Source organism: Narcine bancroftii, chromosome 3 (genome assembly GCF_036971445.1).
Source record: "Narcine bancroftii isolate sNarBan1 chromosome 3, sNarBan1.hap1, whole genome shotgun sequence".
Lineage (NCBI taxonomy): Eukaryota > Metazoa > Chordata > Chondrichthyes > Torpediniformes > Narcinidae > Narcine > Narcine bancroftii.
The window spans coordinates 269,976,061-269,989,467 of record NC_091471.1 but is presented as its reverse complement, the minus strand read 5'-3'; the positions used below and the strand labels follow the sequence as shown (position 1 = coordinate 269,989,467).

The following is a 13,407-nucleotide window of genomic DNA, read 5'->3' as shown; positions in this document are numbered from 1 at the left end:
GTTGTATGTTAATTGGGGTATTTGGGCAGCAGATTTTACCGAGATCCTTTAGGTGTTAGTGTTATACATTTCATCTCTTTTGCTCCGCAAAAGAAACTCCCATTTCCAGTTTTACATTTCCAAAACCCCACAAATAGATATGATCAATCACAACCCTTGTTGTGAATGACTAGCCCAGCGACCAGAAAATTATTGATGATCCAACTAATCATGCAACATTCACATGTCTGGATGTGCAGAGCAGCATAGCCTAAAAGGAAACAGCTGAAAGGAAATGCAACCTGTCTGCGAGGATGTTTAAAAATCCAAAATTATTATTAAATCCAAGCTGCTCAAACACCGAACCTCAACAGCGAGAACGGGGCGCAGTCGAAGATACGAACCCTTTTTCCCAGTTTGTATGCAGTTTACAGTTTTGTGTGCCATCAAAGGAAATGTCCAAGTCCAAATGGTGGGAAACTAGTATTGATATTATATTTTTTTTGCACTTGGATTTTCAAGGCAAAGAGGGTAAGGAGCTAGATTAAAGATTAGAAACAAGATTAGTAGAGGTGGATGTGGTAGATGGTAGGGTGTGTCAGTCTGCAACTCTCTGATAATTATATCATGTATGAATGAAAGGTTTTTGTATGTGCGGTTAAGACCATTGCAGTATCTTATCCTAGGCTATCGAACTAAATGATTCATATCTAACCTGATGTATGTCTTCACTTTCAGATTCTAACTGCGCCACGATACTCTGCATGCAGCCTTTCCTGGAGCACAAGGTAGCCTGCAAAAGGAAACCAGAATCTGAACACTTAATAAGAAAGCACATTTTATTTATCAAGCAAACATACTCTGTTTCAAGATTTTTCTGACCAAGACGAATGGGCTGTTCGAGAATTTATACCCGCAAATGGCTCTTTTATAGTCCATTATGGTTCCAGAAGTGGGGACCATAACAGCATTTAGAAGGCAGATATATGGATATCATGGGCTTAAGATATGGACTAAATTCAGGCAAATGGGACTAGCCCAGAATGCTTAGTTAGTTGGTATTCATGAGGTGTATGATCACTTAGGTGCCCAATTCAAGGTCAAAATATCAGGCAGTGTCAATTTGTTCAAGAAGCTGGGAATAAAAAGGGAAAGCAAAGGGGGAAGCCTAATTACTGTTCAGATCAACTGTTCCCTCTTGACAAGTGTTTGTGTGTATGTTACGAATCATTAGCTGTTCTGGAAGAAAATAGTTTGCCCTTGACCTAAAAGATTATGTTTCACTAAACAGATGAGCTTAGTTTAGATCATCAATTATTTAGAATAAATGGAATTTAATTATTATGCCTCAACAGATTGGTTAAGACAAATTGTCCTGTCACACACAAATCCACTCAAAATTGAAAGATCTTTGAAGAAAATATCCTGTTAATTAAATTAGCTTACATAAAGTTGATAGTATCTGATTCGTATTTTTTTAAATTAATCTCTAAGATGACATTGTATTTTTTTTAAAAAAAGGAACCCCCCCCCCTCCAAAAAATATGAACCGCACTGAGAACTTCCCCAGAAAGCCTCAACCTCCATGATAAACACACTGGATTTTTTTTTAAATTCATTCATTTGCTGGAAAGGTGAATGAATACTCGTTCACGACTAGCCTTGAGCTGAAAGGCTTCCAAATATTAGTTAAAATCTACTCCTTTGCTGTCAACCTGACATCTCACAAGATGAGAAAAGTTGATTTGATACTCTTTAAAATATTCACTCTTGTATATTTATGACAATCCAGTGGTTTCATGGTTATTGATATCAATTCTTCATTCAATTTAATTTTATTAAATGGATTTAACCATCATGGCTTCAGTGATAGGAACAGGACATTCCTATCAGGATTATCTTGAACTGCTTGTGCAGTAATTTAACCAACAAATAAAAGATTTTGAAAATCCGAAATAAAAACAGAAAAGGTTGTGAAAAACTCACCAAAATTGCATACAGAATAAGGAGACCAGGTGACCAAATGAACACGTGTTCTGTTTGTAATGGAAAAGAGCTTTAGCTCATTCTATCTGAGAGCAGGCTACTTCTTTCCCAACCACCCCTCCCCAATTTCCCACTCATAGAGAGTATGGGTGGAGCGGCACCTGTGATCCTTGTACCAAAGCTTGCCTAACAAATCCTTCCCTTTTCATCTTGGCCAGTACATTGTCAGCTGGTATACCTGGACAAGGTACACACCTTGTTGACCACATCTCCAAAGGTGAGGTTGGTCAGGGCCATCCCTGCGTACCGACGTAGGGCTGAATTCAGAGGGTCACTGGTGGCTCCATACATGTCGCAGTCAACTTGAAGTAGCTCTGCTACCGCCTGCAAACCTCCTGTATCCAAGGAGAAATAAATAAATGGCTAAAAGACATCTCAGCCTTTTATCTGCTCTCCTTGCTCTATGTTAAATTTAACTGTTGATTAAACAATGATTATTTTCAACTAATTATGATACCAATCCAGAACCTGCTAGATCCTCGAGGGGTTGCAAACTCAGGGGAAGCAGAGGACTGGCAAAGGGCACCAGAAAGCAGGGAGACCACCCTCTGTTTAAGAAAGAGAAGCAGAGGAGACAACCTACAGGACAGTGACCATGGCAGTGGACCAGCAAAGGGCTCTGAGGTTGACGGCGGCAGGCTGTTGGTGTGACTCGAGGCAAGGAACCCAGGCAAGCTGCAGGTGAGTGTGGACACGGGACTTGCACCAGGCTGTGGATTGCTGGAGACTGGGTGAAGGGGTTCAAGGTATCGGGACCAGCATGTGAGAGGGTGCCAAGGGTGCTGGAGGCTACCCGATGGTGTCAGAGATTTGGACCTAGAGCTTGGGTCATCGATGCTTAGGACTGAAGGCTGTGTGGCTGCGGACGCTGTGGAAGCACTGATGGCAAATCCATGGACACTCAATGTCTCTGGGACGACTATCTCTTGTTTCCCTTTCCCTGACTGTAAAGGGGTTGTGGGCAATTTTTGCTAATCGAATCTTTGTCTGCCCTACAGAGGGCTAAAGCAAAGTTTGTGTAATATCACTTTTTCAATTTTATTACATGACAATAAAAAAAATCTTAAAAAGTGAGTTTCAGATCACCTTTATTCTTTAGTAAAACATGAAGATTGTAGACATCATGGTTGAAGTCAAGACACAATGCTGGAGAAACTCAGTAGGTCAAAGAGTGTCCTTTATATAGCAAAGGTAAAAATATACCCACTACTTCATCCTCCGAAATGTCCGGCATTTACATCAGGATCCCACTACCAGACACATCTTCCCCTCTCCTCCTGTCTCTGCCTTCCATAGGACTGCTCTTTCCCTTTGTGGCTCGCTCATGCACTCATCCCTCCCCACCAATCTCCGCCAGAACCTTCCCCTGTGGCCACAGGAGGTGCACCACTTGTGTCCACACCTACCCACTCACCACGGTCCGGGGCCCCAAACAGGCCTTTCAAGGGAAGCAACACTTCACTTGTGCATCCACAGAACTGATTTGCTGCATCCAGTGCTCCCTTGGTGGCCTTCCCTACTTTGGAAAGACTGGGCGCAGACTGAGAGATTGTTTCGTTCAGCACCTTTGCTCCATCCACAACAGCGACAGAGACTTCCCAGTAGCCACCATTTGTTCTGTGTCACACTCCCATGCTCACATGTCTGTCCTCGGCCTTACGTACTGTCCCACCAAGACCACCCGCAGATTGGAGGAACAACACCTGATTTTCCATCTGGGCATTCTCCAGACAGATAGTATTAACATTTTCCGGCTTCTGCTCTCCTCTTCCCCTTCCCCCCTTTCCAGTTCTCCTCCATCCACCCACCCAGCCATCCCTCCTCCCCTTGATTGCTGCTATCTCCTCCCCCCCCCTATACACCCATCACCTCCACCCCTCCCCCGCTTACTCTTATGTTCTGAGACACCTGCTGACACTTTTCCATACCTGGATGAAGGGCTCTAGCCCAAAACGTCGGTTCTATATTTTTACCTTTGCTACATACATTATTTGATCTGCTGAGTTTCTCCAACGTCATGTGTTTTCATTTCACCCTGATCTTCTACATTTCTCTACCCCTTTTTACCAATTAGTGAAAATTTGTGTCCCCCTTGCCCAACCCAATTACATATTGGTCCACTTACTAAAGAAAATTGATCCTTCCTATCCTCAGGATAGTTTGTCCAAGTAACCACCCCCTACTCAAATCCTCCAGAGTGGGTGTCTTAGATGTCAAAGGTTCAAAACAATTGCATCTGGTCTAGCTGGGAATCTATTCTACAGATAAAGATAATCTAAAGAGTTAAATTTCTTTGCACTGTTCCCAAATGAACGCTTAGCATGCTCACTGTGTAATTGGCTTCTAATTTATTTGCTTTCCATTCCGAAGAGTTAGCCCCTTTGAAACGTTCTATAGAAACTAGATCACCAAGGTGGATCCTTCACCTTATCTCAAAGAGAGTAGAGAGGGAGTAACTGAGAAAGAAATGAAAAGGTAATGGTTGCAACTTGCCAAGCTCGTTCATCGCACGTCGGTACTCTTCATCAAAGGACAGCTTCATTATTGCACACATTGCCTGGCAGATCTGAGGTTCCATGGGTAATGGCACTGCAAAGGCAAAAAGGCAACACCATTAACCATAAGACCAAAATATCCAGTTTACATCTTTTGTCCATTGGTCTGGACTCCTCCCCTCCCATTCTTCCCCCTTTCTCTCCCCCTAGTCTTTAATTCCAACACCTGCCTGATTTTTGCTTGTACCTTGTGTAGCATAGATATAAGCTCATACTCGACTGGAGGAAGAACTAATGCTTTTATTAGCTTACAAAACAGGTAGGGTTCATGAACAGGCTTCAGAGGGGTTCAGGGTTTAGGTGGGAAACCAGAGTTATATATAAGCCCCCGGGGGAGGAGCTGGGAGGCAGGACCAGTCGTCAGTACAGGACACTCCTAGTGAATCCCAGTTCACTCCTAGTGAATCCAAGTTCACTACACCTTGAAGAAGGGCTTAGGCCCAAAACTTTGATAATATATTCCTCCTATGGACGCCGTGAGTCCAGTTGAGTTCCTCTACCATTTACTGTGTGTTTTTAAGACCATTTAATCACCAAGTTGCATTTCAATAGTTAGGGAGTTGAGGGTTACAGGGAATCAATGAGTAAGTGGAGCCAAGTCCACGGTCAGATCAGCTGTGATCTCATTGAATGGTTAAGTTCTTGTTCTGCTCTCTGTTTGATATTTTATATACTTACAGTTGTTAGATTCAGAGCCATTGCCTGGTCTGTTGGAGTCCAGCCATTCCCAGCAGGTCTCGCAGTACAAGCGCACCTGCTCCAGCACGTGCAAGACTCGCATTTCTCTCTTGGCCTGCCCCTCGTCAGGCTGGGAGTACACAATGTTGTGGAGTGCGGCGCTGGCCCGGGCTCGAGCCTCCTTGTCACCACCGGAATTCCTGGATGGTCCCGTGTCTCGCTCACTGTCGTGCAGGAGCTGAATCAGAAGAGGGAGGCAGCCGGACTTGCGCATGGCGACACAACTGTCCTGGGAGCTGGACATGGCGAGCAACGTCCGTGACATATCATCCTTGTCACGGGTGGCCAGCATGGAAAGGAGCCAGAACACCATCTCCACCTGTACAGGGAAATGCATCAAGCTTTTAATCACCTTGTATCAGCTCAGCTGCTTCCATTTCACCGCAATACTTGAATGCACTCTGTTAATCCTATGCACTCACCACAAAGTCCTTTATATACAGTGAATGTGGGAAATGCAGCAGACAATTTATGAATAATGAGGTCCCACAAAAAGAAAAGTGACAAAGATCAACGATTAAACCTCAAGAATGGCTTAAGTTTATGGACTTGGAATCTCTCTCTTCCTCTTTCATTTTCCCTTCCCCCTCCTTTTATTATTTAATTCTCATTTCCCTTTGCCTCACTTTTTCTCTCTCTCTCCTTCCCTTTGCTTCTCTGCCTTTCCCTTCTACATCCTCCCCTCTCTCTTTTCATCTCTCTTCCCTCCCCTCTCCCCTTCACTCTCTCTCCACCCTCCCATATCCATCTCCAATCTCCTCCATCCTGCCATCTCTCCATCCCATCTCTCCACCCCCCCACTCTCTCCATATCCATCTCTCCATTCCCCTTCTCCTTCCCTTGAACACCTGCAGTTGAAGCGTTAGTTAAGTGAAGAACCATGCCTCATAACTATTCTTAATCTTTAAGTAGTCAATTTACTCAGCTCTGATTCCAGCCTTTTAAGTACTCACCTTACTGCCCAAGTTGTTCAGTCCTTGAGGTAAATTATTCATTATGCTCTCTGTGTCCTGATCATTTGATTTTCCACGTCCCTTAATGAAGAGGAAATAATTGTCAATTTTAGAAATGATTATGCAGAAACTATTCTCTATTCAAAGCCACCAAGTGTAATTGATGTATATCAACTTGTTTGCTCTTTACAGTTCCTCAAAATATTAAATGTCCAAATTGCATTTCAAGCTTTCTCCCAGGGTTTTAATTTATACTTGCATTAGACATTTTCTTGAAATTGATAAATCTCCCAGGCAAGATGGACTATTGTGAGCACAAACCATCCCTCCCTCCCTTTTCTCCATCTCTCTTCCCTCCCCTCCTCCTCCCTCTCCCCTTCACTCTCTCTCCATCCCCCTCCATATCCATCTCCATCCCCATCTCTGGACAAAAGAACCATGAAATAAACACTTGCCTTGTCAGGCACGTACATTGACATAATGTAGGAGACACAAGAACATTTATAATTGGGAGACCTAGGTATTGAGTTTACACTGGAGTTCTTCTCATTAACTAGCATAAATCCAGTAAAAATGTAGTTAAAATGAAACATCCTAGAACCTCCATGGTTCTTGCACAGAAGTTATTATCCAAAAGAAAATCATGCATCTCCTACAGAAATTCCCTTGCTTTCTGACTTGCCCTAATCTGCAAACTTTGATGGTTCAGCCACATTATCGGAAATGTACCCAAGCTATCAATAAACAACAATGTCCTTTAATCACTTTGCCTGCTAATACAATTGAGGGGGATTATCATTTTGAGCCGATGTATGGCACAGTGGGCTTGCTTCTGAGTCTGGGGTCAAAGGTTCAAGTGCATAGTTCATAGACTGAGTCTGCTGTGCACTATGAATGGGCTCCTGCACCTTTGGAGATGCTGGAGGAGATATTCAACTTTGGTCACCAGTGCTATAGCTTGTCCTCACTCTTATATGATCAATGCCATTCACTTCCTCAAATTACCCCACAAATTTGTCCAATAGGAGCATGCACTGACAATTTGAATGCAGGCTGTGTAATATCCCTCCGTGCTCTCATTACACACCGCTGACTCACTCATTGTTAAAATCCTCCATAGATTTTTTTTCAGTCTATGTTAACCACACAAGCTAATACCATCACTAAAATAGCAAGGGCCGAAAGTGTGTATATGGAACAAGCTGTCCCAGGAAGTGGTAGAGACAGGTGCAGTTATGACATTTGAAAGATATTTCTACACCTCCCCCATCATCAGACTCCTCAATAACAAACTCAATCAAGGATTCATTTAAGGACTCGTGCACTTTACTGTTCTTTTTTCTCTCTGTATTGCACAGTTGGTTTACGTTTATTTATTTGTTTACATGTATCCGTATCTTCTTGAGTACAGATTTTTTCCCTACCAATAAGTGGTAATTCTGCCTGGCCCACAGGAAAAAGAATCTCAGGGTTGTATGTGACGTTGTGTATGTACTCTGACAATAAATCTGAAGTTTGTTCATCACACACCTGTCCAACTGTTCAAAGGATTAGAGGGATAAGGGCCAAGCAGAGGCAAGTGGGACTAGCTCAGACAGCTTGGCATGGATGAGTTAGGCGAAAGGGCCAGTTTCCATGCTGGTAAGCTTTAGGACTCAGATTTACTGCCGAGAACATTGTCAAGAGTTAGGTTTTGAATCCATTCGGGACGGTGACTCAAGCCACCTTACTATTTGCATCGCATTGGGTGTCAAGAGCAAGTGGGAAGCAAGATGATGAGTTACAGGAATAAAGAGGAAGAATGTGGGCCTGCCGAGTATTTTTAACTCTGTCTAACACATCAAAGCAAACAGTTATAAAAATTATGGTGCACTAGACAGGGAGGAGATAATCCTGCCTGTCTCTACAATGGGGAAAAAAAAATATTAAATGTATTGGTTGATCAGAGAATTGCATGAACTAGCATTAGTTGAAAGGTAATGATGGAAAAACGGAAAGAGAAGATAAACAAAATATAAAATGGCTACGCTGAACTATATGACTCTAAATATTAATGGAATACATAACCAAATTAAAAGGAAGAAACTACTAAATTTACTGAAAAAGGAAAAAATAGATATAGCATTTGTCCAAGAAACACATTTAACTGAATTGGAGCACAAGAAATTAAAGAGAGATTGGGTAGGACATGTAACAGCAGCATCGTATAATTCAAAAGCAAGAGGAGTGGCTATATTAATTAGCAAAAATGTGCCATTTAAAATAGAAGAGGAAATAATAGATCCAGCAGGGAGATATGTTATGATAAAATGTCAGATATATTCAGAGCTTTGGAATCTACTTAATATATATTCACCTAACGAAGAAGATCAAAAGTTTATGCAAGATATCTTTTTGAAGGTAGCTAATACGCAAGGGAACATACTAATAGGAGGGGATTTCAATCTGAATTTGGATCCAAATATGGATAAAACGGGGAAAAAAATTAACAGGAAGAACAAAGTAACCAAATTTATAATTAAATCAATGCAAGAAATGAAACTTGTGGACATATGGAGGAAACAAAACCCAAAAGAAAAGGAATACTCATACTACTCGACTAGACATAAAACATACTCAAGGATAGACCTATTCCTGTTATCAGCCCACATACAAGGGAGAGTTAGGAAAACGGAATATAAAGCTAGACTATTATCGGACCACTCACCCCTGTTATTGGCAATAGAGCTAGAAGACATCCCTCCAAGAACGTATAGATGGAGATTAAACCCCATGCTACTTAAAAGACAGGATTTTAGAGAATTTATTGAAAAACAATTAAAAATGTACTTTGAAGTAAATACGGAATCAGTGGAAGATAAGTTTATACTATGGGACGCAATGAAAGCATTCATTAGAGGGCAAATAATAAGTTATGCAACCAAGATGAAGAAGGACTATAATCAGGAAACAGAGCAGTTGGAAAGGGAAATAATAAACATAGAAAAAAAATTAGCAATAAAGGAAGATACAACCAAAAGAAGAGAATTGGCGGATAAAAAAATAAAATATGAAACATTACAAACATATAAGGTGGAGAAGAATATAATGAAGACAAAACAGAAATATTATGAACTAGGGGAAAAAACACACAAAATCCTAGCATGGCAGCTTAAGACATAGCAAACTAAGAAAACGGTATTGGCAACAAGGAAAAAAGACAAACAAATTACATATAATCCAAAAGAAATTAAGGAAAACTTCAGAGAATTCTATGAACAATTATACCGAACCGAAAACGAAGGGAAAGAAGGGAAAATAGATGAATTTTTGACTAAAATTGAACTACCAAAACTACAAATAGAGGAACAAAATAAATTAACAGAACCATTTGGAACAGTAGAAATACAAGAGATAATAAAAAATTTACCAAATAATAAGACACCAGGAGAGGATGGACTCCCAATAGAATTCTACAAAACATTTAAAGACCTAATAATACCGCCCCTCCTGGATGTAATCAACCAGATTGATGAGACACAAAACTTACCAGATTCATGTAAAACAGCAATAATTACAGTGATACTAAAACAAGGGAAAGATCCACTCTCACCAGCGTCATATAGACCAATATCTTTGCTAAACACAGATTATAAGATAATAGCTAAACTATTAGCGAACAGATTAGCAGAACAGGTACCGAAAATGGTAAATTTAGACCAAACTGGATTTATCAAAAAAAGACGCACAACAGACAATATTTGTAAATTTATTAACTTAATTCATGCAGTAGAAGGAAATAAAGCACCGGCAGTAGCAGTTGCTTTAGACGCAGAGAAGGCCTTCGACAGAGTAGAATGGAATTACTTGTTCAAAGTATTGCAAAAATTCAGTTTACCGGAGAAGTATATTAATTGGATTAAAGCATTATATAAGGGACCGTTAGCGAAAGTGACAGTAAATGGACATGTATCAAAGCAATTTAACTTAAGCAGGTCAACGCGGCAGGGATGCCCACTATCACCATTATTGTTTGCGCTAGCTATAGAACCACTAGCAGAATCGATAAGAAGAGATAATAATATAAAAGGAATAAAAATAAAAGACAGGGAATATAAAATCAGTCTGTTTGCGGATGATGTGATAGTGTACTTAACAGAACCAGAACTATCAATAAAAGAACTATATAAGAAATTGAAGGAATATGGAGAAGTGTCGGGATACAAGATAAACGTAAATAAAAGTGAAGCAATGCCTATGAATAACGCGGATTTCTCAAAATTTAAGGAGGAATCCCCATTCAGATGGCAAACGCAGGCAATAAGATACCTAGGTGTGCAAATAAACAAAAATCTAGGCCAATTATATAAACTCAATTACAATCCACTAATGAAAAAACTACAGGACGATTTAGAGCATTGGAAAGAGCTACCACTAACACTGATAGGAAGGATAAACTGTATTAAAATGAACATTTTTCCAAGGATACTATACTTATTTCAGGCATTGCCAATACAACTGACAGAAAAATTCTTCAAAGAGTTAAAGAAAATAATAAGGAGATTTTTATGGAGAGGGGGGAAACCGAGGATAGCACTAGACAAATTAACAGAATGGTATAAACAAGGAGGCTTACAATTGCCAAACTTCAAAAATTATTATAGAGCCGCACAATTAAGGTACCTATCAGATTTTTATCAAACAAGGGAAAAACCAGACTGGACGAGACTAGAATTAGATAAAATAGGGGAAAAGATACCTGAACACATATTATATAAATGGGACGAAAAATTGGTACAACATAGAACTTCTCCAGTATTACACCATCTCCTCAATATATGGAAGAAGATACATGTAGAAAGAAATAAAATAAATTACCAAATACCAAAACTAATATTGACGCAAAATAAGCTACTCCCTTTTACAATAGACAACCTTGCCTTTAGAAAATGGGAAAAAAAAGGGATTAAAAGAATAGAAAATTGTTTTTCAGGAAGTAGATTCTTATCCTTTGAACAAATGAGAGATAAGTACAATATAACGGGAGATACAGCGCTGGCATATTACCAACTGAGATCCTACTTGAAAGATAAATTAGGAAGCAACTTGAGTTTACCAGAGGGAAGTAACCTTGAATATGTGATTACAGATACAATGTTAATCAAAAGATTTATAAAAAATATGTATATTAAACTGCAAGAAAAGGAAAATGAGGAAACAAATGGTAAAACTAAACAAAAATGGGAACAAGATTTAAATATAAAGATAAAAAAGGAAACATGGGAGAAGTTATGCTCTGGAACGATGAGAAATACAATAAATACGAGGCTGCGTATGATACAATATAATTGGTTACACAGACTATACATTACACCGCAAAAGTTAAATAAATGGGACCCAACAGTATCTGATAGATGTTTTCGATGTAAAAAAGAAAGGGGAACAACAATTCATGCAATCTGGACATGTGAGAGAGTAGAAAAATTTTGGGATGATCTCAATCAGATATTAAATAAAATAACAGAAAACAATATACCAAAGAATCCAGAGATCTTTCTCCTAAGTAACATAAAAAATAAAGAATTTGGAATTGACTTGGAGGATGCACAAAAAAGATTTGTTAAGATAGCCCTAGCTGTAGCAAAAAAATGTATTATGTCAACCTGGAAATTGGAAGATAATTTGAAAATACAACAATGGTATATAGAAATGAATAAATGTATTCCATTAGAAAAAATAACATATAGTTTAAGAAATAATATTGAAATATTCGAACAAGTATGGGAGCCTTACATTAAATACAATAGCGAAAACCTACCGGGAACAAACATTACCTAAGTTGATGGAAGGAGAAGAGAAGAAAAAAATGGACTCAGTAGAATTTCTGGTGTATTTTTGTTGAATGACAACATTGTCTAACTGAATTAATGCAACCTAGATTGTATAACTAAAATGGATGAGAGGGGGGAGGGATGGGGGGGTGGCTTGGGAGGAGGGAGGGGGGAGGGAGAAAAAGTCACTGTAAATGTGTGGAAAAGAAAAAGTGTATATCATGGCTATTGTGATTTATGGTGTGAAAAATAAAAAATTTAAAAAAAAAAAAAAAAAAAAAAAAAAAAAAAAAAACTAGCATTAGTTGTAACCCTACAGAAAATAAATACCCCCATATCAGAGGTTCTCAACCCTTTCTCCCCCCCCACTCACACACCACCTTTAGTTATCCCTTCCTAACCACAGAAAACCCTTGACAACAGATCCATAGGCGCTCTGTGGTTAGTAAGGTATTTCTTAGTATGTGAGTGGAAGAAAAAAGGTTGAGAGCCACTGATCTAAGACATAGCCCGGAGCCTACATTGCAGTTTATTATTACTGGGACACTTAAACTGCAGTCTTGATGTTCTGGGGCACTTATTCCAAGTTGTCACAGAGAGTCCTTAGCTTTAAAAAGACTTGGAGCAGGCAATAAAATTCAATGATACAAAAGAAGAATGTCACGCAGGACTGTTAGGTTATTGTTCATTCCATAAAAAACCTCATTGTTATTCAAAGGCTCAATGAAGAAAAAATAAGGTTCATTATCATATGAAACACCCCAAGGCATGTTTTATGAGTATTATTATTTAACATTAAAAACACAATAAGCAAAGCTGTTTATAGAAAATAACAAATAAGCATTTAAAAATACCCAATTTAAATGAATTTTGTATCAATTTTTATCTTATAGTAATTTTTGTACAAATTTTTTTTTCTCTTCCCAACTTGTCATTTCAAATGGATCAATGTTTAATTCAGAAAAAGGAAAATGCAAGAACAGAGAAATCATTAGTTTACATGACAAATACCAAAGATTTTAAAAAATTATGCAACATGTTTATCTGTTGGGTATTTCGGTCCTTTCTCAATTTGCCAGCTTGAGAAGAGCTATTTTAGTCTATTCCAAATTGTCAGTAATAGAATATTAGAGAGATACTGCAGGGAAACAGGGCCTCCACATCAAGTTCCTTGGAGTCCACTTGACAAGTGACCTAACGTGGACACACATCTCCTTACTTGTCAGGAAGGCACAACAGTGACTCCACTTCCGGAGAAAGTTGACGCAGGCAAAGCTACCAGCCGCCATCACGTCAGCCTTCTATAGGAGCTTTATTGAGAGGGTC

At 39.3% G+C, this 13,407-nt stretch overlaps 2 protein-coding genes across 3 annotated transcripts in view; one reads left to right on the top strand and one right to left on the bottom strand.

Annotated features, from left to right (window-relative positions):
* Window positions 1–3,157, top strand: part of c3h19orf25 (chromosome 3 C19orf25 homolog) — a 31,078-nt gene extending 27,921 nt beyond the window's left edge. The window contains exons 2-3 of one of the 2 annotated variants that reach the window (XM_069928107.1): window positions 718–767; window positions 2,491–3,157. In XM_069928107.1, coding sequence (XP_069784208.1) covers window positions 718–767; window positions 2,491–2,676 — 236 coding nt within the window. In that variant the 3' untranslated portion in view covers window positions 2,677–3,157. The remainder of the gene's footprint in view (window positions 1–717; window positions 768–2,490) is intronic. The other variant, XM_069928105.1, reaches the window with a different exon arrangement.
* apc2 (APC regulator of WNT signaling pathway 2) overlaps window positions 1–13,407 on the bottom strand; it is a 112,677-nt gene that overhangs the window by 15,825 nt on the left and 83,445 nt on the right. The window contains exons 7-11 of the mRNA XM_069928108.1: window positions 6,272–6,352; window positions 5,259–5,637; window positions 4,519–4,614; window positions 2,221–2,360; window positions 695–772 (exon numbers count right to left, since the gene is read on the bottom strand). Coding sequence (XP_069784209.1) covers window positions 695–772; window positions 2,221–2,360; window positions 4,519–4,614; window positions 5,259–5,637; window positions 6,272–6,352 — 774 coding nt within the window. The remainder of the gene's footprint in view (window positions 1–694; window positions 773–2,220; window positions 2,361–4,518; window positions 4,615–5,258; window positions 5,638–6,271; window positions 6,353–13,407) is intronic.